The sequence below is a fragment of the Cygnus olor genome, chromosome 5, assembly GCF_009769625.2.
Source record: "Cygnus olor isolate bCygOlo1 chromosome 5, bCygOlo1.pri.v2, whole genome shotgun sequence".
NCBI lineage: Eukaryota > Metazoa > Chordata > Aves > Anseriformes > Anatidae > Cygnus > Cygnus olor.
In genome coordinates this window covers 31,398,360-31,424,274 of record NC_049173.1, presented here as the reverse complement: position 1 = coordinate 31,424,274, position 25,915 = coordinate 31,398,360, and the positions used below count along the sequence as shown (strand labels likewise).

Genomic DNA, 25,915 nt, shown 5'->3' with positions numbered 1-25,915 from the left:
GCAGAGATTTTTAACATCGCTCCAAACAGGGCCACACAATTGAAGTACTGATGCATGGGGAAGGAGCGAGGTGCAGCACCGCAGGGCTGCTTCACCTCAACGTGTCTCCTCCGCCCGGTGGAAGTGAGACTCTTTGCCACTTTCATTATGTGTCACCTCATACCACAAAGCCTCCCTTCCCCTCGTGGATCAGCCTGACGGGCAAAAAACCGCATCCTCTGCCACACACATGCACAAACAGGGGTGCACGCACGCTGCCCCCACCGCAAAAGCAGCTGCGAGGCCTCCTGCTTCCCCCCGGGGCCTGCGGTGGGATGGGAGCCGGCGGGTGGTCCTGCAGCAAGGCAGTGGCCTGGAAAACCCAGCTAGCAGCCCCAGCATGGCTCTGGAAGAGCTTGAAGGGGGGAAGCAACAGGCACAGACCCCCTTGAGAAGCAGGGATGACCCTGGGCAAACGTGGGGGCCTGCATCCTGCTGGGTGCGACGGGGCCTGGCCCTGCTTTACCCTCACACCGTGCCAGGGCTCTGAGGTATAAGCAGGGCTGGTCTTGTAGGAGCCAGACCCTTCCACAGCAGTTTTTTGTTCTAAAACCGCCGTCCTGATGGTGTTTATAAAGGAAACACCTGTGGGCATCCCCTCCAACAAATGCCAGGTTTGGACGTGGTGTGAAGGAGCTGTGGCCCCACCTGCCCGGGAAGCACGAGGCAGGACAGAGGTGGGGTCACAGCCTGTCTTCTCCTTGACGTCTTCCACCCAGAGGTAATAACAGTCATTCACATTCTTCCACCTTTCTTTCAGCATGGGTTTCTGCAGCAGATCCATTTCAGTACCTGTTCTGGCCAGGCCCTAGCTCAGCCCCAGCCCAGCTTTTACACAAGCTCACAGCTCCAGCGAGGGCTCGCAGAGCAAAGGGGCATCAATTAAGGACACAGAACAAGTTTCCTCTTGCAAATTCGGTGTTTATCGCAACTCGGCTGTACAGCGAAAGAGCTAGAAGGGAGCAGAGCAGCAGCACGCAGCAGGAAAACTGGGCAGGAGGGCTCACCCCAGACTTCCTGCACGTCCCTTGCACAAAACAATTTGAGAACCTGCTTTGTTTTGAACGCCTCGGTCTCACACACCCACCCACTGCAGCAGTTGCAGCTGAGATCCTGAGATTAACGCATCCTCAGGTCCACATGAGCTGAGGGCAAGCGTAGCTGTTGCTCAGCAGAATGACTTGAGCTGCAAAATTCACCTCTAAAAGATCAAACCAAGCCAGAGCTTTGCTACCTTCAGGTCATTATGCTAGGACTGCTCTTTCATCAAGTTTGCAACCTCAGGGAATGAGTTGCAGAGCAATCCTGAACGCACACAACAAAAAAATAAATCACCTGAGCTGGATTCCCCAGGAGCAAGCAGCTTCAGCAAGCGAACCAAGTGTGGTTTTTCTTCTTTCAAGAAATCAATAAACTCTTAACCTGTGAAACCTACCCAGCTGCTACAGGATGGATGCTTTACACATTCAAAACAATGATGGGAGCACCTCAAAGCTCATTCCGTGGGCAGGTGCTGCTGAGTGTGTGTTCTCACCCCTGCCTTTCCCAGGACAGGAAGCATTTCTGAATCCTTAATAAACTAGGAGAAGCTTCCCTACAAATCTGCCTCTTTCAAAATCTCTCCATTTTAAACACGCTGCTAAAATAAACTATTTTTTACCTTGTGAATAATTTCCTATGCTCTCCGTGTTTTCTCTCTCCCCATTGCTGAGCAGCCAGCTGCAAACAGGGCAAGCATCTTCAAAACCAGGAAGGGTGCAGCACATCAACCCTGCTCTGCCATCAGCCACACGTTTATCAGGCTAGGAAAACCTCCACTGCAAATTCAGAGCTGTGCCTCTAACATGATCCCTCAGGATCCCTCAGGATCGTGTTAGAGGCACAGTGCTCTTGCACATTTTCCCTGTTAGCCCTGCTGCTCTCCAGAGGGGGCCCGAGGCACAGCCTCAGTGCATCACTATCTCTCTCTATAGACATACATATTTATTTTTAAACATTCATGGGGAAAAAAAGCTGAAGTAGGTAAGAAAGAGTAAGGATGGACAAGAAAAGGCACCGCTGGTCCCTCAGCTACTGCCAGCCTGGAGACACTGCAGCGGGTACCAGACGAGGTCTGCACCTGCCCTCTGCTGGGAAACACCACAGGGACATGGGCTGTCCAGCAAAAGCTTATTTCATTATATTGCATAAAGATTAAAAACCCCTTAACCTTAAACACTGGAGCACTCCCCGGTGCGCTGGGAGCTTTGTTTTTACACCACAGTGAAAACTACTCTGTGCAAGGAAAGGCAGCCCGTGCCATGCTGTGGTGGAAGCAGACGAGGTTTGATTAACATAACCCTGCTTGAGATTTATTAATCCCTCTCTCCACCCTGTCCCATGATGCGTTAGACTTTGATTCATTACACCTTTAACTCAAAGGTGCTGATCAGCCTAGAAAGCAAAGGCATTATTTATTATTTGTATTAAAAAAAATAGAGCTCTCTGGTGTTAGAGACAGGTTTAAAAAGCTGCGGATCCCTTCCAGCCTAGAATATACATTTTTAAACAATCTGAATCTAGCCACATCCTGATGTTGCTCTGACATTCATTTCAGAAAAGCTCCTCTGGCTGGAGACAGATCATAACACAATGATTCAGCTCCAATGTTCTTTTGAGAGTTTTCACAGAAAATTGCAGTGATTCATTCCCATATTAAAGAGCTGCAGAACACGCAGGCAAGATACGAGTTTCCGATGCGCATTAGAGACACTGTACTCACACTCCTCACATCCCTGGCAAGTGCTCCCACCACCTCTCAGATGAGGTTTGCCTATTTACTGAGACGTGGAGCTGCACTTACCCTGGAGAGCAGACAGCTCTGCACCATACCCTGCAGCACCGGTTCCTGCATACTTGCTTCGGCCGCAGCTTGCTGGAAAAAATGCAAGCAGACCACAGTGCTCGGAGGTACAAGGGCTGCACAACTGCCACTACTTGTCACAGCAGGATCTGCTACCAAATCATTCGGGCAGATCTGAAAACTTCTGCCCCAAGGCTCTCACAGGGACACCAGGCTGGGGTGCAGCATCTGCAGTTTTGTCACTTGCAGGTACAGATGACGACATCTGTTATCACTTCGTGGTAAAATATAAAATGTCTGCTCCAGACAAAGCTTATTTCCAAAACATTTCTAGGTGCAGCTCAGTGAGATATTCTTGACAGGCAATGTCACCTCTGTCCCCTCTCCACTAGCTCTACCCAGAAATGAAGATTGAAAATTAAACCCTGGGACACTTCCAGAATGATCCCACTGTAGCTGAATAAAAATGAAGTTTAGGAAGAAAGTACTGCCCCCATTAAGAAGCTGTTTCTAACTCCAGAAGAACTGAAGCTCTGCTTTTATTTTTTTAAAATAAATACTTGGGTGACCTACCTGGCAATTCAGGAAGGTGAGCTTTTCTTCAATTTGTCGTATTTAAAATTCAGCATTAGGCTACTGTCACCTAGTACAGATAGATGTCAATTGCAACCAAATAATACAAAAAGTTTTAAGTTCTTTATGTTAAGCTTCTGGGAGTTTGCCTATATGGCAACTGTTTAATTCATTCTCCTGTCATATTTACACCATCCAATTTTTCCGTGTGATTCACTCTTTAAAGCTGGCAGCATACTGTGCCATTTTCTTTATTAAGGCTAGATAAACTTCAGCTTACTGTATATAATGTGTTCTGAAGACACCCACAAATACTGCTGTGCTCATTGACTTCTCTAGCCAACCAACACTGGAGTGTGAACGCACGCTTTTGCCAAAAAAACAATCTTCAGAGAAAAAAAAAAGAAAAAAAAAACAAAAACAAATAACCCCAACCTAAAAAGTCAGCCTCCTCCTGCCTGCTTCATTCATGGATGTCACAATACAGGTCTGACATTTTAACTGTTCCCAGAATGATGGATAGTGACACATCGGAATGAATAACTCAGCAGGAGGCAGTCAATCAGAGAAGCAAAGACTTTGGGCTGCATTGAAATATCTTGAGAAGCAGCAGGAATAGGAAAGGCAGTATGCAAAGAAACAGATGTGGTATTTTAACATGATTTTAAGAATCATCACCTAACACACCAGTTGTGCAGCTATGATGCTCAAGCATTCACGATAACGTCAACCACATCACGGAGGTGGCTGAGTTCCCCAGAACAGAAGTTATCAATCCCACTGCAAGGTCACAATGGGAAATTTCCCTTTCCAGCGGTAGCATGCTAAATGCTAGCTATTTAATGGCACTCAATTTTAAAAAGAGAACTAAATTGTTCCCTCATCCCTTTTTTGGATTGAGTTTGTGCTCAGCAGTGGCCGCCTCTTGTTCCAGATGTACTGCTCAACAGCCTGCTTTGATAGCAACACGTCTCCTTGATGAACCTCAGCTTGATGAACCTCAGCTCTGCAACACTGAGAATCAGGCTGACGAGAAGAAAAAAGTATGTATTTTTCTCCTTCCTTTCTACAGACTGATTCATTCTGCCCAAGCCCAGTCTAGCAGCATCTGTTCACAAAGCAGGTCGGAAAGAGTCCACGAGTGACGATCCCAGAATCACAGGAAGAAAAGAGTTGTGCGTTGCTGTATCTACTGTCAAAGGCCTCACGGTGGTCAGGGTGCTGCCTTTTTCCCTGGCAGACATTACTTGAAAGCTGCGTTGAATGCCCTGCCGATGATAAGTCTGCGCACTTCACTGGTGCCTGCCCCTATCTCGTAGAGCTTGGCGTCACGCAGGAAGCGTCCCATCGGGTAGTCATTGATGTAACCATTCCCACCTATGAGCAAAAAGATGTCACGAGTTGCTTCTTCTCTCTCGTTTCAGGGGATGAAGGTGGGATAGGAGAGAGCACACTCAAAGCCACAAGCCCTGCCAGAGACTGTACCTTACCGAGGCACTGAATCCCATCCAGAGCCACCTGGGTAGCGCACTCTGCTGAGTAGAGGATCACTCCGGCACAGTCCTGCAAGGAGAGACAGAAACCATGACAGAGTCAGGAAAGATGCCACCTGCCCTTCTCCAACCTTTTCATTACTTCACATACATCTGCTAACAAGCCCGAACCACCTCACAAAGGCACGGGATTCATTCCCCAGCAAGCAAGAAGCTGGGGCAGTCTTTGTCACTGCAGAGCATTTGTGTCAGGCCACGTGAAGACAGGAAAACAAGTGCAGCAGGGGAGCTGGTCCTTCTCACAAACACATCATGCCCACAGGAGACCAATGTGATTTGATTTGGGATGCAGGGCTTTGCTCTGTCACTCAGTCCTCTCCTTCAATAGGCGTGTGGTGACAGCGCTGGTGTGCAGAGGCGATAACACCTCAGAACGACTGCTGAAGCCCTGTACAACAGGCAGGATATTATGTTTGGGCTTCCAATAAACACCTACTGATCCTGCTAAATCTGTTCCCTTGTAGGACTGCGGTTTCTTTTTCTCTAGTGGGGAAAAACAGCACCTGGGGAACTGTGAGCACGTCATTTTAACCCCCGTACAGAACATTCACCCTCTCACAATGTGGGATGGAAGGAAAGGGAATTCCCCCAGCAGACACAGCCCACCTGGGAGCAAGCTCACCTTTGCGTTGAAGTGGCCCCGGTCACAGGCCTTGGCCACGTTGTAGACGTACTGCCGGCATGCCATCAGCCGCGTGTACATATCAGCCATTTTGCCTTGCATGAGCTGCACGTCACAGAAGATGAGATCCATTTTACAGCTGTTAAAACTTCACGTTTTAATACCACAGGGAGTAAGGGTGGGGAGTGGCCTCAGGTAAACAGGCTCAGAGATCCTTTCACCTCCAAACCACATTGTTACTTCCCAGCCCTAGTACAAACTCTAAACTACCTCCCCACAAAAAGCCCTTCCATAAAAGAGCTCCCCATCTTCTCTCTAAGAAAAAAAAGAAAGACAAAAACTTCTAACTCCTTTTCTGTCTCACCTGGAACTGGCCAATTTTCTGTCCAAATGCTTCTCTTACATGTAGGTATGGAATTGCATGGTCAAGAACAGCTTGCATGATCCTAAGAAAAAGCACAGATAGGAGAAGGAAGACAACAGAACAATCAACAGAAAAATAATGATGAAATCTTGCAAGCTCAGTCTAAGGCAAAAAGGTTCTTCTACCTAAAAAAAATAAAATAATTGCTGCTGTCTCTCTTATAGCTCCACTCAAACAATGCTATAAAATCCAAGAGGCCATATTTTCTCCCCAGTGTTCTCCACGTTGCTCATTTGGGACATCCTGTGGCAAGGCCTTACCTTCTTAATTCAGGGAAATGAGATGGGGAGTTGAAGAGCTTTCTTACAGCTGTAGCTGGGACAGCTTGTGCTGCCTTATGTCTCCAGAGAAGACCAACAGAAGGAGCATTAACTGATGACAAAAAAAAGCGTAGAGAAGAATGGTGAAAAACCCTCTTCCTGCTTTGTGGAAGATAATCTGTCCACATAAGGGTTAGCACAGAGAGACCACTTGGGAGGAGACAAAGGGGCTGTGCAGTGAAAAGTAAGTTGTTAGGAACCTTAAGGACTGAGTAAGCAAATAACAAACCTTTTATCCAGTCTGACGATCCTTCTGTGTGGCAGTCTGGATAGTGTTTTTAAGTTTTAAAGAATCAGTAACACAAATGCAGAGCTGGCTATTCCCAGCTCTCAGGGACTGAAGCAGACTTACCACTCCTGGTAACATTTATGTCAAGACCAACATTTTCAAAACCATGTTCTGGATGATCAATCCAGAGAACCATCTTGCCTGCGCAACACCAGAGGGCAGGGATTCCCAAAGTTTCCTTCTTGCATTGCTTCTTTTATCCCTTAGCCCTCAGCATGTTTCACCTAGATGCTTTCAAACGGAGAAAAGGCTCCATGAAGAACGGAGAGGTGAGGAGAGCTAACAGAAAAGACGGAGCACACGCAGAGCAAAAGAAGAGCGCCCTGCAGCTGCCTAGGAGTGCCGAGCTGAGCACTCTCCAGCAGGAGCCCATTAGAGCAGTTATAACACAGCTAATGAGTTCCCAGAAGCTACAGATCTCCCTGATCCTGCTTCCTTCATACAGCTCCAACCCAGACACCTCCTCCAGCCACACTTTCCTCTTCTCTCCAAAGCTGCCCCAGCATCCCAGTACCCTACGGAGAGGTGTGATCCCACCTTGAGACCTCACTGGTCTAGGTGGTTGTGAACCATCTTTCCAGCCTTATAATCTATGAAAGACGACAAACCCTTACCCAAGTGGCCCACCAGACAGCACGAGTCTCTCCAGGTCCAGCCCACTCATCAAAACGTAGACTCCCTTGCTCAGTGTCCCCAAGATATTTTCAGCTGCAATCAAAAGAAAATGATTTACCAAGCTTTTACTCATGCACAACTTTCTTTCTGGCTTGAGATATAAATATTCAGGGCAAACTAGACAGGCTGAGATTCGATGCATACACTCCCTGCCACTGAAATATCTTTTCAATCCATACAAAGCCAAAAAGGAAAAGCAGTAAATGGTTATAAAGTGTATCTGAGCTGAGACCTTCCAGCTTAGCATTTGATTCAACGTGAATAGGAGACTTAATCGCCTGGAGGACAAACTGGGAGCCCTCTTCGCCATCCCATTAGTTTGTATCTAACCCAAACTGACAGTGACCAAAAGGTGTTACCACACTCAGCAGACATCGGATGGTATTTGAAATGAATGCAAATTCTCATCTGATATACTCAGGTCACCTCACTGGGCATTCCTAATACAGGAATCAAAACTTGCATGGGCAACCAACCAAAGCTCACCACTCAGCACGTGTTGGGGTTATACATTGGCCTTCTGAGACTGGAAAATGCAAACTTATCACCCTTTCTGTCAGCGGAACTGAGCAGAACATTGCATTTGTTACAAATACACATTTTCAAAGATGAGTACATGATGAAAATGGAACAGAAAAAAAAAACACATTTGATAATGGGCTGAGAAAAAGACTGAAAGCCATGTCATTGTGGGACAACCTAAAGCATGCACTGATGTTAACAATATAAACAGAAGCAGGAACAAAAGGCTCATCTCAGTAAGGCTGTATTCCTACTGTCAGGAGAGAACTTACAGCCTACCAACTCTGCTTTGCAGATGGACAGAGATTATTCACTTAGCATGCCCCGTAGAAGAACTGACATATGCTTCAGGCTTTGATCACAAGAGATCCGAGAGGTTCAATATGCAATGAGAAAATGTGGCAGGACTTGTGGACACGTGCAGCTAATCTCCTGAAGTAAATAATCTCTTTCAGTGGCAGAAGCTCAAGGACTGCATTGTCTTCTGCTGCTTGTTGAAGAGCGTGCTGGTGTACTGTATGGAAAAGTGCAGCTTCTACAGGACCAGGATCATGAGTTTAAAAGAGGAAGAATGATGCTTGGCTCTCGGAGAAAAAACTCAGCATCTGTTCCCCCCCACACGTCCCGAAACAAAGAAAAACACTAATAGCAAACCACTTTGAAGAACAGAACACAAATGCCAGAATCAGTAATAATAAAGTGATGTAACTGTTCATAAGTAATGACATCTTATAGCTTGAAAACAAACAAAAAGGACCAAATAGCCTGAATGTTTTCCTGTACGTCCTGGGAAAAGGGATGGATAGGTACACAGGTTGCTGAAGGATGTGTGTTGACTGCACAAGGAGGGGGTGGGCTTGCTGGCTGCATGTCGCAGCAATGAAAATTGACGCTCTGAACCAACTTTTATGAAAGCAACACGACCAAATGAATCCACTAAGTATGAGAAAAAACACTCAGTGGAGCATGGCTGACAACAACCCCCCTGTATTTTAAAGCTGATGGAATTGCAGTGCTAGAGGAAGACATTTTGATGTGAGAGAAAGATCCTGCAGACATATGAAACAGCAAAACGCTTCAGCTCCCAATGCAGAAAATCAGAAGCAGCATTAATGGCCATAGTGCAAAGTGTGTTAACTTCCAACATGCAGCGATGTACTTCTCCGAGCTATCAGAAAATGGAATCTTGTTACCATGAGAACATGCTGTTCTGTGCAGATGATTACCCAGAAGATGATCTGAAGACTCGGGTACTGGCCTTTCTGATGTCAGAGTGGAGGGATTCAGTCAAGTCAGAAATGTCAGATTTCAGCTGAAACCCTTCCACAGGCTGCAAAGCAGCTGTTCTGTGTATGGGGAGCAGTGGAGTTGCTTGCTCTGCAGACATGCCATTGGGAGTTTCTGGAGTTCAGATAAGGGATCTCCTCTCCTTGCTGTAGAGTGGCTGTGAACTTTCTATCAACAAAAATAGCCACTACAGTTGCCCCTGCTGTATTAACAGCGGAAAGGACATTTATTTTCAGGCCCTGACACCACAAGAATTCAAAAATGTTATAAACAAACCAGAAGGCTGGCAGGTAGCCTTCAATCATTTTTGGAGAAAAGAAATTTCAAGGCAAATAAGTTCTCCTATGTACTATTTGGGGAGCTCTAATGGAAACAATCAGAAGTTTCTCTGAAAGCCTCATCTAGGCTTTGTAAAAGCAGTGGTTAAGAGTTAGGTCCCTGAGGGAGAAACAAGAGTGATCTAACATGGGACGTGCTCGTTCATTGGAATCCATCAGACTGCACCTTCCCAATTTCACCAGCTCTTAGGAGATTGCCAAAGAGCAGATAACCATCTACAAAGCCCTCTAGGTCACAGTCTGAACGTGCATGTAATTGGTGATCCGATTTATCTAAGCAAGAAGAGAGGGAACCACCCCACATGCATACTGCCATGATTTGAAGCCAGCTTACCGGGGATCTTACAGTCCTCAAAGATCAATTCACAGGTGTTAGACCCTCTCATTCCCAGCTTATCAAGCTTCTGTGCTGTGCTGAAACCTGGGGTTCCCTGCAAAGAAGCCAAGACACTAAAACTGAGTCTCAAATCTCCCAGTTCTGAAAGAAAAAAAATCACTACAGATGTGTGAAATTTCCCTGACCACATGAGTACATGTGGAGCACCAGAAGGGAGTCAAAGAAGTGCCCACTGTGGGAACAAAACCAGGAACAAGTACAACCAGGAAGCAAATAATCAGAGAAACGTGGACACGTGGCAAACTGAGTGGATCCACTGTTCAAATGGAGTGGATTAATTTTCTGTTGCACATAAATATTAAGCAAATAGAGATTTGGCCAGCTGCCAACACGAGCACTTTTCTACAGCAAGGACTGCAAGCACTGACAGTGCCTGAACTATTCTAGTCTCTCAGTCAAGTAAGGCCATCAGAAGGTTTAGTGATCTGAGATCTTCTATTTCCAGTACCATTTATTTTATTACAGCTTCCTGTCTTCCCTGTGGGGATGAAAATGTGTCTAGCATAGCCCCAATTAACTAAAAGGGAAGAAAGACCCCAAAAGATCCCTGTTTCCCAAGAGGTCCCTATCAAAAGTCCTGTGTCTGATCACTTTTACTTGCATGTTTGGGTCATTGCAGGAATCCAAAAGGGCAGTGAAAGCGGGGGGGGGGGGGGGGCAACAAAAAAAGTTATTTCAGTGTATTGACATAAAAAAAATGCAGGGATAGGTCACAGGACAGTAGGACAGATTTATAGGGTCTCCATAACTCCTGACAATTTTGGGCAACAAACAAAGTCCATTTTTATTAGGATCTTGTCCGTTCTCTCCACATTTCTAGCCCAAAAGGCTGGCTATGTGCTTGGATGCCAAAATCCAGGAGCTCCCAGCTGGCAGTGCAACATGCCATATCACTGGGGCAGAGGCCTAACCGCATAAATTTATAAAATTCAGGCAGGAAATAGTGTGTCTTTGAGAAAGGGGGTGACAGTTGTGGAAATAAAACTAGTTGGTTTCTAAACAAGCCTGTTAGGCTGAAGGAGGTAGCTTTAAAAAAAAAAAAAAAAAAAAACTAGAATTAAATTGTGAGAGTTACTAAACAGTAATGTAAACCTACCTTCTCCACGATGAATGCAGTTATACCTTGGGAGGCTGGTACAGCATTAAGGTCTGTTTTAGCATAAACGATGAGAACATCTGCGTCGGGCCCGTTGGTAATCCAAAATTTGTTCCCATTCAAAACAAAGTAGTCCCCTGGAAGCACAGAATTGTAGTCTGTTAGCTCACAACAGACAGAGCAACACCGACATCCTCACCCCATTTGTTTCAAAACAAGCTTTCAAGGATGCTCTAAGATCCCCACAAACAGCACGAACAAATCTTTCTCAAGCTCAAGAAAACTCATTTCCTTCATTTCTGGAGTCCAAAGTCAGTTTAATGAATCCCTGACAAACGAAGGCTCCTAGCACTAGGTCCATCATACCACCTTATTCCACCACCACAATCAGAAGTCCACTTTTGGACATGAAACCACCCATCCTGTGTCTTCACTACCTTGCTTTATCACTTTCACTACGCGTGCTTTACCCCAGATTATTCTGGGAGGTAGTACAAGGCCACTAACATTGCTTGGTAAATCCAAGGCTAAGCACCATTTCTGAACGGTGTTTAGGGAGGTTAATTTAAGTTTACAGGAGGCATTTATGCTGGCTACCCACCCAGGAAGCACCTGACAGGTTTTACCTTTCTTATCTGCTTTCAGCTTCATGGACACAACATCAGATCCAGCATTAGGCTCGCTCATCGCTAGGGCTCCAACGTGCTCCCCACTGATTAGCTGGAAGAGACAAATAAAAGAAAAAGAGGTGGAATAGTAGCATTGTTTCTGCTCCTTCCTTAGGGTGCCTTCCACTTCTTTTTCTGTGCTGTATCTCCATACTAGCTATTCCATGCAAGAGCTGCCAAAAAGAGACTTTGCTCCTGGTGGAGTCCTCACAGGGAGCTCCCCGGTGCTGCTGTGCTGAGGGAGCAGAACCAAATCACAGTGGGAGTAGGAGGATGGCTCAACTCACATCCGAGTGAGTGTTTTATAAACAGAGCTGCACGCAGCTACCTCCAAGAAGGTGCCAAAAGAACCATGCAGGCAGCCATATGCCTTTCACAAGCTCCTTGCTCCACACTTCACAACCGCCCTTTTAGATAAACAAGAGTTGTTGAACACAAAAGGCCAATAAGACGGGTGAAAAGAGATTGGGAAGTTGTTAGCAGTGTTCCCATAGCCCTGTCTCCCCACACTCCTACTAAAATAGTAGGTGGACACACGGCTTCTTGTTTTTTTTGTTACAAAGTTTTTTTGGGCTTTATTCTGTTGCTGCCTACGTGAAACAAGTAGACACTCTGAGCAAGAAGGGTATGCTTTTTCATTAAAAAAAGCATTCATTCCATAAGCATATGGATACAGTGGTAACTCTGACTCTTCACCCCTATAACTACAAACAGAAGCCTGATAGAAGAAGCCAGGCACAAAAACATGCTTTCAGAAAACACGGGTAGTGACAGACCAGATCAGCAACAGCAAAAACATTAAATCTAGTGAACTGTTGTATTTTAGTGTCCCAAATCTCGTAATGCAGCAAAATCTATTGTATTCCCTAACACTTCCTTAAAGCATGCAACCCCCTTCCCCCCACTCGTCCCCAAAACCACCACCCAAACCAGGATGCTTTCCAGTCCCCATCCTGCCTTATACCTTGGGCAAGTACTTCTCCTTCTGGGCTTCGTTGCCGTTCCGCACCAGCTGGTTGATACAAAGGTTGGAGTGGGCTCCATAACTAAGCCCAACAGCTGCTGACGCACGAGAAATTTCCTCCATCACCAGCACGTGGTCCAGATACCCCAAAGCAGACCCACCATACTTCACTGAGAAGAAAAAACCTCACGTTAACCACCACGGGACACAGCACACATGCACAAGACCCCAGGGCTGGGCTCAGTCTTGAGTGAGATCTGAGACAGTTACAAGAGAGCTGCTGGTTTTGGCTGCTGGTTTTTGCTGGTTTTTTTGTTTGTTTGTTTTTGTTTTTTCTCTGAGCTGGGCACCTCTGGCTTTCCCCATCCTCTCAGAATTTGAGCTTTATCTTAAAAGTACAGCAACATTACTTCTTCAGCACAATAGATAACGATTTGTTCTTGTAAAGCACATTTCATAAATATATAATATATATATTTCATAAATATATAATATTATTTTCATAAATATAAACCGGTAAGGATATACCTAAGACATGCTACCAACACTTGCACAGCAAGAAATCTTTCTTGGCAACTATCCTTAAGTGCAACGTTAATACCATCATGAGAATTAAATCATAAAATGCCAACCTGTATTAGGAGAGGGGAAAAGAAGCAAAGTTTGCAAAGTCCAACTACGTTTGTCTTAACCAGGACCTTTAAATAAAAAAAGGAACCCTCAAACTGGTCTAAGATCTGGGGTATTAGGGACTTCTAATGCCCACAAACATGCAGGAGATCAGCACTTTGAGGGATGACTGGTCTGGAATGAGAATGATCCTAAAATTTAACTGCTGTAATTCAACAGCAGCAAGAATGTGGATTTCAGAGATTAAGCGAGACAGCAACACAACCGTTGTAACAGCGAGTCCAGATGGGCACCCTGAGCTGAGTCCAAAACCAGTGGCTGATAAGATTAAAGACACAGGGTGAGACGAGGAGGGAGAAGGCAACAAAACAAAACAGAACAAAAAAAAGGTGGCTGAGAAATGCATGATGGCCTTGAGCAGCTGACAGCCTGCATAAATACATCTACTTACACAGACATTTGTATACACACAAACACATTTTCATCCAAAAGTAACAGCTTAGCATGCAAGAAGCAAGTGATTGTACTGATAAGAGAAGAACTAAAACAGGAGGACATAAGCCACCACAAACCAGCCAGGGAAATAATCTGCGAGCACCAACTAGTCATCAACAAGAGTGCTGTAAGCAAGCAGCAGCAACAGTAAGAGCAACTATGTTTGCACGTGCAGCGACCACAGAGATGAGTGAGTGCATAACCTGGGCTGAAAGAGAGCCACTGCCCCTAACCTGAATTAATACAGCAGCCACTACCATTAGATGTAGCTTTTCTCCCACGTCACTCATTCTGACTGCTGTCTTTATCTGCAGGGCTCTTTATCCTCCGAAATCACCTCTCCACCCTGAATCAGGATTTGGGTTTTTACTCTCAATATCCTGAAAGATGGGTTTAACCCCTTCTCACGTGTGCCAAAACAAAAGATTTTCTATACTGCCTGCTGGGTTGGACGCTATCGCCTCAATGCAGGAAAGGCAACTGCCTGCTGTAAGCAGTACAGGTACATAACTACTTTGTACTGCAAGAGGTACAAGAAAATATTCCTACCAGACAACTATTTATATAATACAAGCTACAGTGATCTAGGCTGACGGTGCCCTTTCAAAATTACTCTTTATATATGATGTGCCTGTATGATTATTCCAAAGTATTTGCATTTCTTTTTTTTTTTTCCTAAAAAATAAATACAAAATTACCCAAAAGCAACACAGTTTACTAAGTTTTAAAAATAAAGTAAAAAGCACTTATTTAAAATGTTTCCTTAATAGACTTGACCCACTGGTGCTGAAGCACACCATTTAATTGACCACACACTCCCATAAGATTTCACATTATCTTCACATCCTCAGGTCCAGCGTCCACCTCCTACAGCAAAACCAATGCCAATAAAGAAACTGCACATCGCAATACAATCAAAAATTGCACGTTTGGGCATAGCAAGGTTTTAGAGGTAAATCTTTCAGGAAATCAAAAAAGACAGGACTCATGAGGGGATAGCTTATTTATAGTGTGGGAAACTGCTGTAAGCCTCAGGCACAACATCAAAGAAGAAAGAAGGTAAGAGTGAGAAAAAACAGGAGCAGCAGTAAATTGGGAAGAGTAAAGAGAAAGAAAGCAGAAATAGGGACTCTTTCAAGCAGACTTGGTGCCATGGAAAGAAATGCAGAGGCATTATTTCAACGCATTGCTATTCAGCTTGCTTCTGCAGAAGCCTTTGCACACACACATCTAGAAACACAGACTTTACGATGGGGAAATAAAGGCCCCATTGGCTGCTTTTCTCCACTAAGGGCTTCTCCTCATTACACTGCGTTAGTGCATTCAGCATGACCACGGCAGGCTCAGTAATCTGTAACATTAATCAAAACACTTTTCAACTAACCTGGACAAGGCTGAATAAGATTTACCCGATTTTTTTTTTCTGATGGGTTGGATGCTGTCAGCCCTCCATTAGCTATCACAGCTTTTCACAGCATTGTTTTATACCCTGTAACTTCTTCTATTAGAGATGGATGCTTGCTCTAGGATACTTTTATCTGTAGCTCTCAGGCTTCAAAACTTGAAGCAAACGCTTCTTATGGGAGAAGCACAAACACATTCAAGTTGTATGTGTTTATTTTATGTGTATATCTGGAGAAAACAGTTCTGAACAGTACTTGTAAGTTGTAAAAGCCATTTCATAATTGTCCAGAAGTCTACTGAATCAAGCTCCTTTTTCCTTGTCAAACAACAACAGAAGTGTCCAAAGAGTTTTAAAAAACATGAAAACAGGAACTTCTGGACAAAAACAGATGTCACATCACAGACGAGGAGTGAGTTTAAGTCATCTCTCTTTTGTGTGAGGAATCACCCAGCAGATGGTAGGAGGCAGGAAAACACTTACCAGGAGCTGTGATCCCCAGAACTCCCAGTTCCCCAAGTTTCTTCCAAAACTCCTACAAATACACAACAAAAGAAATCAGTCCAGATGTGTGGTCAGGGCAGCAGGGTGAGAAGTCTTCCCAGGTAGCTCACTGGACACACTGATTTACGTTGTTTGTGTGAAACCTCAGAGAAACCTCAGAGATAATCACATTCCTCCTGCAGCAGCAGCTCCATGCTGCGAACCAAGAACCCACACAGGCTTAAGGACTCCAGTTATGCAGGGAGGCAACTCACAAGCCTAAATTTAATTCGGGAAGGACAGGTCCTAAGATTTTAACACATTACCCAGTTTAAGAATTCAGATGAATTAAAACCTCCAATTACCTTCAAAAATTCTAGGCTTTCGTGTGCTGTCTCTGCCTAAAGGTAATTTAGGATGTCATGTCTTAAATTTATGCTTGCTTTTTACCTCACACAACCTTGTCACGCTGCTTTGGCAGCACTGTGTAGGTCTATTAGCCTGTGATTGCCATGGCTAGAATAAGTTATCCGTGACTGAAGGCCTGAAAAGTACTGAGAAGAGTTGCAATCACTGAACAATTTAAGACTAGGGTAAAACCAGAAACTGGTGAGTAAAGCCAAGGAAACCTCCTTGTGAGAGATTATGTAAAAAAAAAAAAAAGGAAATGCTACAGCTGGGTCAGGAAAAGCAACTGCTGAGGCAGGCAAAAGTATTAGAAAAGTTATAAAAAATGATGATTTCTGGTGAACACTCTGGACTTGTGAAGCCAAGAGAGCTGAATCCACAATGGCCGCTCCATACACGAGCCTCTAGGCTTTTGAGCCTCCTGGGAGACCTGAGGCACGCGGGGACTGGATAAGGCTGCTTAGTTGTGTGCAGCTGGACACACACCCTACAAAGTCCATCTGCTAGAGGGCAGCCTGTCCTTGACTGCCAGCTCCTCCCTTCGCCCAGACTTACTGCCCTGCAACAGCAGCACGCAATTAACCGCTGCTCTGCAGCCACGCAGCTCGAGGCATGGAGCTGCTGCCTGACTTGAGACACAGACATCAGCTGTGCGGGGCACACGGCATCACAGAGCAAGAGAGAAACCGTGGCACAGCGCAGTAGCAAGGGACACCACCATCGAAGGTCACACGTGCTAGGTGAGCCATCTCTGGTGTTGCTTCAGGCTGCAGGCTCTCCTCCGTTAGGGGATGGACATGCAGGTGAATGCTTCCCACATGGACTCAGTGGCCAGCGATTACAGTTATCTGTGAATAGCCTCCAGAGACTTTAAAAAGTATTATTCAATAGCACTGGATGACATCTGGTACGCCAGACTAAATCTATATAGCTAACTTCAAAGCCACTCACATAGCCCTGAAAATATCAGCATCAGAGCTGTAGGAAATCCTAGCAGATGTTCTGAATGTTTTAAATCTTGTGGAGCTTATGAAAACCAACAGTGAGGTCTCTCATTTTTATCAATCAAACCTTTTTTTATCAATCAAATTTTTATCAATCAAACCTTTTCTTTTGCGCAGAATTTGTTGGTTTTGTTAGGAAGAAAATTTTCAGCTCAACAGTCATACCATTCTACATTTCTGCATTTGCACACAGTATTTCCAAAGCAAATTTGAGAGGAAGCTCAGATATCCGGGCTGTCCACAACAAGAGTCCTAGCTAGGAGAGTACAACACACATATTAGAGAAGGAGTCTTTGAACAGGGCCAAGCAGAAATACCACGAAGAGAATCCAAACAAGACCATTACCAATCCATCTCTTTTTTTTTTTTTAATTTGACACTAGCTCGGTCTTTCCCCAAGTTGTTAAAAACTAACAAAAGAAGAAACAGGAAACTAAAGTTGTTTTATTTATTTTTTTTTCCTCTGTAGCTTACAAGTTTGAAGAGTTGACATTTATTTTCCTGTGGTGCAGGCTGGAATTCCTGGTCTGAGCCTACATACAGATCAAAGTACAGACTACCACCTATTTCACAGGCACGCATGAAATACTTACCCGCATGCCTTTGAATTCATTCTCCTGGTCAATTTGTTGGGCCTTCGGAGCCAAATGCTCTTGACAGAACTTTGTCATGGTCTGTCTAAGCTGGGAAAAGAGGTGAGGAGAAACGCATACATTACACCCCAGTAATATATTGTCGTCATCTTCTCTAGGATCCTTCCAGTGCTCCCCTGACAGGCAATCCCATGATCTCAAACCCAGAAGCACAAGATCATAAGGAAATCAGTATTTCAGGTTATTAGCTGAAAGAAAATACGAAACGCCCTTTAGCCATTTTGCGAGAGGACTTAAGAGAAGTCCTCAAGAGAGAACTTAAGTTCCTCTTGACAGTTAACTTAATCTTACCCCAGCATGAGAGTGTGCTGGGGAACTATTTCCTGCCTGCACTGGGATTTCAGGGGATGTTTGGGTCAGGAAACTTTGAAAACTGGAGAACAGAGCTCATGATTCATTATCCCCATAGAGTACCTGCCGATGGTTTCATTTAATTAAATGTAGACGAACTCAAAGTTCTTCTAAATGTTAAGATCCAATTACTTACACGCATTCTGCAGAAGTCTATATGCACTCTAAAGAAGCTTATACAATACCTTAAGTGTTTTTAATGTGAACATTTAAAAACTTTGTATAGATATTACAGTAGAGCTTAAAAATCCAATTTTTCCCTCTTGGTTCTTTATTCCCACATGTTAATGCTGGTGAAGGAACATTCAGAGACTGAAACCCTCTGCTCTTCAACCAAAACCTGTAGAAGCAGCAAATGCAGCAAAGCAAAATATGCCTGAGCTGCTCTGTCTTTCTCTCGTTTCAGATTAAAAAGATATGTTAGTTTCCATGGCTACCCAGACATTGGATTCCAGTACCACCAAACAAGTTTATTCCTCTGTCGATGGGCTTTTCTCTTTTCTTGTTTTTTTTTTTTTTCCCTCCTTTTTTAAATATTAAAGTTTCCATTGTAACAAAATTGACAGCAGTAAACTTGAGCATAAAGCTTGAAAAAAATAGCTTAAAATTGTTAATCATTAGACTGTGGGAGGATGGGGGTAGACTCTGACAGGCATCCCATACACACTAAACCAGCTTATAACAGTTACAAGTGCTCTTAATTTACAGATTAACATTACTGAAAATCTGTTTCTGATCTTCTCTTAACTTTTCCACAAGAGACGCACAAGTTACAAGATTATTTTCTCCCTTTTATACTTGTTAAATTTAGAAGCACACAGAAACATCAAGCTGATTCAAGCTGGTGAGCCTATAAATCACAAACACAAGCCAGGTAAAGAAAACAGTAGTAAGTACTACAGTACTCCACTTCTCAAGTAAGAAAATAAGTAGTATGAACGAGTTTTTTGTACACCTGTACACTTGCACTGTCATAATTACGTAGCAAGTGTGGCAATAGCTGCAGATCCGAGAAGCACCAACGCAAAGTTTCATTGGCAGAAGCCTGTGAAGACGCTGCCTATCATTCCGTTCCCTGGGGCAATCGGGAATAAATACTATGACGGCAGGCAGCAGGCAAGGCGTCGAACACGAGCAAACCGTAAAGCTCAGAACTAACACCCTAAAGCTTCAGGTCCTTGGGTGACCAAGAGAACAACGCCGCAGAGCCTCAAAACTCAGCAGCCCCCCCCCCCCCTCCCCTCCCCTCCCCTCCCCTCCCCGCGCTGCGCACCGGGGCCCGACCACCCGCTGGGCCCCGCGGGCAGGGCGCACACGTGGCGGCGGCGCGCCACGGGAGCGCCCCGGGGATAGGTCAGCTCCCCGCGGCCGCAGCCAATCAGCGGCCGCCGAGGCCGACACACCCCCGTGGGGAGGCGCGCCCCGGGGCCTGGGCCGGGGCCGGGGCGCGCCCGTACCTGCCGCTGCTCGTCGCTCAGCCCGTTGACGGCGTCGTCCACCGCCAGCCCGGCGCAGCCCCGCCGCGGCCACCCCAGCGCTCGGCGCCGCCCCGCCCCGCCCGCTGTCACCGCCGCTCTCCGCAGCGCCGCCGCCGCCATCGCTGCCCCCCCAGCCGGCCCCGGTGCGCAAGCGCGGCCCGGCCCCGGGGAGAGGCCCGGCCCGCCCACTCGTACAGGGGCGAAGGGTGGCGGAGGTCACAGGGAGCAGCGGTGCAGCGTTGCCTCGGAATTAAGAAGAAAAAAACTCGAAAACCGTGCACCTGTACATCTTTCCGAAAGCTTTAATCGAAAACACTTTATTAACACTTAAAAAATTACTAAGAAAGAGTCCAGGATAAACCCCAGGAAAAAAACAGGAGCTCTGAGCGCTTCACCAATGCTGCTGCTGCTGCTTTGTTCCCACACCGCAGGTGCTATTCCGCCAGGGATTGCTCTGGAGCCTGCCCAGCTCACTGTTTTGGACCTGACAGAGGGACCAGGTTTTAAAGGAGAGACCGCTGAACTAGGAGTAAAACGAGAAACGGCAGCGCAGTCCCTCCTTGTGCCTCACATAGCCAGGAGCTGCTCCAACTCATCGAGTATTGCTGAACATTCCTTTATTTCTGCTTGGAAGGAAGAATGCTTCTCCAGGGACTGCTGCCTCTCTTCTTCTGCCAGTTTCCACTTAGCCATTGCTGTCTGTATGGAAAAGTCTGCGTATACATCATCTCACTAACGTGACAGTGCAAGAATAGCAGAACTAAACTTCCAAAGCAGCTGCAACTAAAACAGGGAAAAAAAACTCCAGACATTTTTGAACTCTTCAGTCTCACCTGCTAAGCTAAGGTTAGCCTAACTTGACTGGGACATCTTTCACCACGGTTCCTTGAGAAAAATGCTAACTTAACCACGACCAAAAGTTTAGCCTTATGTAATAGCAATTTCATTAAGTAGCTCAAGCTTCTTACCAAGAATTGCAGAGCTGTAATTTAATGACTATTTTGGTCAGTACATAGACAAGTTTATTATTGAAGCTGCTTGTGCTTGCATACTGCTCAGCTCCCTGAGGTCACCGGTCTGCATGACTTCAGGTTAGGTCAAGTCTTCTCAGTGTTCTTCCAGTGGTGCTTGCAACCACCTGCAACAGTCTTGAAAAACCTTTCTTTCTCGGAAAGAGCTGCTCTAAGCAGAGACAGCTCCATTTCCAGCATTGGGAACTGATCGAGCCTAATTTGAAAGCTATCAGTCTTTAGCATCGCTTCCATCTTCTATCTTGTTCCAAGTTGAATTGTGTATCATTAAACTTTAAATGACTTCGATAAGAACTACCATTGCCCCTCCCAAACTTTGCTGTAAGCCCTCTATTTATAAGAGGAGTAACACATACCGTTCCCTTACTGCACTTTGGGAAGATTAGTAAGGCTGCAGGCATCTCCTGTCTAGAGACCAGAGCAGCACGAGGTGGAAAACAAGCTTTAAAATTTCTCTCAGCACCAGATGCTCACTACCTGTCTGACTCTGAAACAAAGTCAGCCTTACCTGAAGTGCTTCCTTTTCTTTTTCAGCCGTTTGATTAAATACCCTCAGTTCTGCTATGAGCTTCTCAGTCAACAGCTGAAGAGCCAAAAGAAATGGTTTAATATAATGCAAATAAACACCTCTCAGCAGCCGTTTTTACACACAAACTTCTCACCAAAGCCTATTTAACTCACTGCCATTTCAAAATTCTCTTACCATTGTCTGCTTCTGGCATTCCTTTGTCTTTTCTTCCTCCTCCACAATGTTGCTGCCTGTAACTGATTTATGAGATACGTCTGTATATTAGATGTTCATTGATAACTTTGCTGGTAGGAACTAACAGCTTCTCAAAATTACTTTCTACAGCAAGAGAAAGTAAATCGCTTTCAAAATTTATCCAGGACAGGACTGCCTGAAGGAAGTGTCTATTTCTCTTACACTAGAAAAAAAAAATCCCCCACCACTATTTCCTTGACAAAGGAGAAGCCAAATATTTTACAAATACTAACAAAGTAAAAAAAAAAAAAGAGGAAAAGTGTTCTGAAGAACTACCAGAACGGTATGTAAAATGCATAGCCCTTACCAGGATCAATGTTTCTGCTTTCTAAAATGACCATGCACGTCTCCTGAAATTTCTTGAGCTTCTCGACTTCTTGCACCAGGCCTTCATTCTCCTCCTTTAATTCCTTTATAGTGCTCTGTCATTAACACAGATTTTAAGTGAATCAAGTTTCCAGGGGGAATTTCTTCCCATTAATCGGTAACGCTCAGTGCAAGGCTAATGGCTTAACAGGTGCTCCTCTAGTACCAAGAATTACATCTTACGCTGCCGTCTCTACCACTGCAGAGAAACAGACCGTTACTCCTGCTACTTGACAGGATTTATCACTTGCAAATGTCATAGCAATGGCTCAGAAAATTAATCCTAGAGATAAATTCCTTTTAGGCAGTTCTAGCACGTCTTTTCTTGTGCTCTATATAAATATTTCAAGAGTTTTATGTATAGAAGAGCAGCTAACTCCAGGAAGAAAGGGGCATCTTAGAATCTGTAGGCCACAGCATTATTCCCTGCATAATTCAGATATTACCAGGCAATCAGATAAGCTGATCAACCTCACGAGTTAAATGCAATTCTCCAGGAGAATCAATAAGCATGCGGATTAGGGTGATCCTGCTGATAGTGCCAGAAGCTTTTTTGAAGATCCCATAGGAGGTCTCAAAGGCTCTTAAAGAAATTAAGCTGTGAGATAAAAGGAAAGATCATCTCACAGATTAGTAACCAGTCGAGAACTAGGAAATAAAGTGAGCTCGTACAACTGAAGGCTACAAGTAGGGCCTCTTGCACACGAGAGAAGCTGTGCTGTGTTCTGAAGTGATCAGCGAGAGGTGATGAATAACGGGGTACCAATTCTGAATCTAAACTTGAATTAAGAAAGTAAAATCTTTGGTGATTTTCACAGAATCACTGGGGTGGGAATAGACCTCTGGAAACCATCTGGTCCAACCCCTGCTCAAGCAGGGAGTTCAGATGGATGTTTGAGTTTCTGCCCCATTGCCTCTTGTCCTGTCACTGGGCACCACTGAAAAGAGCCTGGCACTGTCTTCTTTACAGCCTCCCTTCACATATTAATATACATTGATAAGATTCCCCCAAGCCTTCTCTTATCCACACTGAGCTGTCCCAGCTCTCAGTATTTCCTCACAGGAGAGATGCTCCAGCCTCTTCAATATTTTAGTGGCCCTTCATTGGGCTCTTCCCAATATGTCTTTGTCTTTCTGTACTTGGGAGCCCAGAACTGGATACAATGCTCCAGGTGTGGCCTCCTCACCAGTGATGAGCAGATGGGAAAAAATTGCAGAAGCCTATCCAGATATTAAAAGACTACACAATAATATGATACAATAGCACATGAGGAAACATAAGGCTATGTACACTGATCTCTCAGCTGAATACACAGAAGAGAACGAGGTCACTCTCTCAAACTTTTAGAGCACAACAGTAACCAGAACTCAAATGTTCTTAGTCACTAAAACGTGACCATACACACCCCCAAACCCACATCTCCAATGCCAAGTGCTGTGCCACACCATACTTGTGACTGGTTAACACAACTAGGAAGGACTGGGCAAGTGAAACAGGATGACCAAACAAAATAGCTTATCTACTGTAATAATATATTAAGATGAAAAAGAATTAATAGATCTCAAGTGATCAGTGTAAAGTACTGAATGATTATGTACTGTTTCTTTTCACGTAGCTAGGAAGAATCTGGTTATAGTGAGGCTCTTTTATTAGAATTTCATGCAAGTATATCACTGTGAACTGGAAACATTCTCCTGCAATGAGTTCAAGATGGAATTGAGTTCTGGTGGCTGTTAACAGCGATCTGGGTGCATTATCTAGCCAAATACATTTGCAGCACTGAATATTACCAAATATCTTTGGTGTTGTTGGCAGAAAGAACCCATCCCACTCAAACTCTACTGGCTTCCAGTGGAGACTGGAAAATGAGTAAGCCAGTCCTTTGATCTAGCCTTGTAGGGGAGCAGAATATAAGAGCTACTCAATGATTTCTACCCCATTCCCATCCTTACCTGTGCTCCTGTTAGTCTGGTGTGTAACTGCTGCTTGGCTGTTTCTAGCAGCTGATTCTTGGTTTTCAGCTCTGCTTCTAGTTTGTATCTGCTCAGAGGCCTATAGAGTCAAACATCAAAGACTTAAGTGCACAAACATCAATATCAGACACCTTTTACTTTCATAAACGTGTTCTTCTATGAAGGATTTGCTCTTATTACTGACCAAGAGATTTCATCAGCAAATTTGGCAACAAAGCTGCATATGGTTAGAGCTCATCGTAACCGTCTAAGAAGGAACGTTACTGTACAAGGACAGCTAAGAGCAATGTGAGGAAACATACCCTCTTGTAGCAGTCTTCTTCAAAAGTGGTTCTACTTTCTTGGCAGATTTAGGAAACCTTAAAAGATACACAGAATACAAGTATCAGATCACTGCATACTTACAGATTACTAAATCTGTTCATGTGACAAGATCTGATTGTCCCTCTGTACTCAGCACTGGTGAGACTTCACCTTGAGTACTGGGGTCAGTTTTGGGCCCCTCACTACAAGAAAAAGTTTGAGTTGCTGGACATGTTCAGAGAAGGGCAACAAAGCTGGCAAAAGGATTAGAAAACAATGCAAATGAGGAGCATCTGAGGGAACTAGGGCTGTTTAGCCCAGAGAAAAGAAAGCTGAGTAGAGACCTCATCACTCCCTACAACTAGTTGAAAGGAGGGTGCAGCAAGGATATCAGTCTCTTTTCTCAGGTGAAAAGTGATAGATAGGACACACAGAAACAGCCTCAAGTTGCACCAGTGGAAGTTTAGGTTGGATATTAGGAAGAATTTCTACATGGAAAAGGTGGTTAGGCATTGGAATGGGCTTCCCAGAGAGCTGGTGGTGTCACCAACGCTAGAGGTATTTAGGAGATGTGTAGATGTGGCACTTAGGGACGTGGTTTAGTGGTGGACTTGGGAATGTTCTTAACTTAAGGGTCTTTTCAAGGCTAAATGGTTCTGCGAAATGCTACACTATCTTTAGGACATTTGTCAAGTAATAAATCCATCTGTACTTCACTTTCATTTACCCTTGATTTGTAGCTTTGAAGACACCATCTACTGGAATATTGGAGCTGAAGTTAAAATTAGGATCTTTGTTGAACTCTGGATCTGGTGTTTTACCGACACATTGTTTCTTTGAAGAAAAAGCCATCTGCATTTCTGCAAGAAAAAGACAACAATGAAAACACTATAATCTACAACAGATCACCAAAATATGCAGTACTAGTGGATCATAAGCCTTCAGTTTGAGGAGATCACAGTTATATCTGACTAGAGTAGATACTTTAAGGTAGCAACAACTAAGGGCAATCTTCAAATTCCTCCCGGGATAAAAGGTCTAGAATAAGCTGCAAGTATCTCCTGGTAAACACTCTCAGAATGTAGTTATCAGACTAGCGCTAATGAAATGAAGTTTGAAAATGATAACGCAGGCACAATAATAAACAAAATCTCAACGTCAAGTAGTCAGCAAGCCACAGCGTTCCAAGCAAAGTTGTTCAGTACTTGAAGTAAAACATACACAGCCCACTTGAAAGTTCTCAGAACTTTACATTTCTCTTCATTAGAAGTAGACACACTCCTTAAAATAACTAGAGAGAATTAGCTTTCTCTGTAAAGTTTATAACTTTAAACCACAGCTATTTGAGTATATAAAGCCTTGTTAACACAGGAGATTTTTGAAGTTGGTTTTATTTTATCTTTTTTCTTTTTGCAATTTAAGTCTCTTTAAGTGAGATGGGACAGTTTGGGTTGGAAGGGACCTTAAAGACCATCTAATTCCAACCCCCTGTCATGGCAGGGTCACCTCCCACAGACCAGGTTGCCCGAAGCCCCATCCAGCCTGGCTTTGAGCACCTCCGGGGCACCCACAGCCTCCCTGGGCAGCCCGCTAGAGACCAGCTCCCACATTTTAACTTTTAAAGCCAGGTTCCTCACACAGCAGCAAACCGCTACAAGCACTAACAGCACCACCCCCCGCACGCTTAACGAAACGGGACCTGACCACCCACAAAACTCCCTTGACCGAAACCCACGGCCGCACCGCAGCTCCCTCCCAGGCCTTCCCTCAGCACCTTGGGCTCCCCCCGGGGCCTGGACTCACCCGCAGGGCTCCGGTTCCGCTCCGGTTCCGCTCCGCTCCCTTACGGCCCGCCCGCACCCTCAGCAGCCGTTTGAACAGGAGCGGGCGCCCAACGGTCGGGCGGCGCCGCGCATGCGCACAAGCGCAGCGCGCATGGCAGCGGGGAAGGGCTCTCGTCTGAGG

General features: G+C 44.9%; 2 protein-coding genes and 1 long non-coding RNA gene across 3 annotated transcripts; 1 reads left to right on the top strand and 2 right to left on the bottom strand.

Moving 5' to 3' along the window:
* The first annotated feature begins 543 nt into the window (after positions 1–543).
* On the top strand, positions 544–23,892 carry LOC121070815. The gene is made up of 3 exons (XR_005820235.1): positions 544–2,057; positions 10,819–10,824; positions 23,879–23,892. It is a non-coding gene; the product is annotated as an uncharacterized LOC121070815 (long non-coding RNA).
* IVD (isovaleryl-CoA dehydrogenase) lies at positions 4,017–19,639 on the bottom strand. Its single transcript, XM_040558502.1, has 12 exons — positions 19,493–19,639; positions 17,625–17,714; positions 15,620–15,671; positions 12,610–12,779; positions 11,604–11,697; positions 10,978–11,114; positions 9,819–9,915; positions 7,277–7,370; positions 5,994–6,075; positions 5,630–5,734; positions 4,945–5,017; positions 4,017–4,831 (listed from the first exon to the last, which is right to left on the bottom strand). Exons 1-12 carry the CDS (start codon positions 19,631–19,633, stop codon positions 4,698–4,700), a joined length of 1,269 nt encoding a protein of 422 aa, XP_040414436.1. The 5' UTR covers positions 19,634–19,639; the 3' UTR covers positions 4,017–4,697.
* Positions 19,802–25,880, bottom strand: KNSTRN (kinetochore localized astrin (SPAG5) binding protein). Its single transcript, XM_040558503.1, has 8 exons — positions 25,754–25,880; positions 24,678–24,810; positions 23,950–24,006; positions 23,627–23,726; positions 21,615–21,729; positions 21,248–21,309; positions 21,053–21,127; positions 19,802–20,212 (listed from the first exon to the last, which is right to left on the bottom strand). The coding sequence occupies exons 2-8, from the start codon at positions 24,806–24,808 to the stop codon at positions 20,081–20,083; spliced, it is 672 nt and encodes a 223-aa protein (XP_040414437.1). The 5' UTR covers positions 24,809–24,810; positions 25,754–25,880; the 3' UTR covers positions 19,802–20,080.
* Between the last annotated feature and the right edge of the window lie 35 nt (positions 25,881–25,915).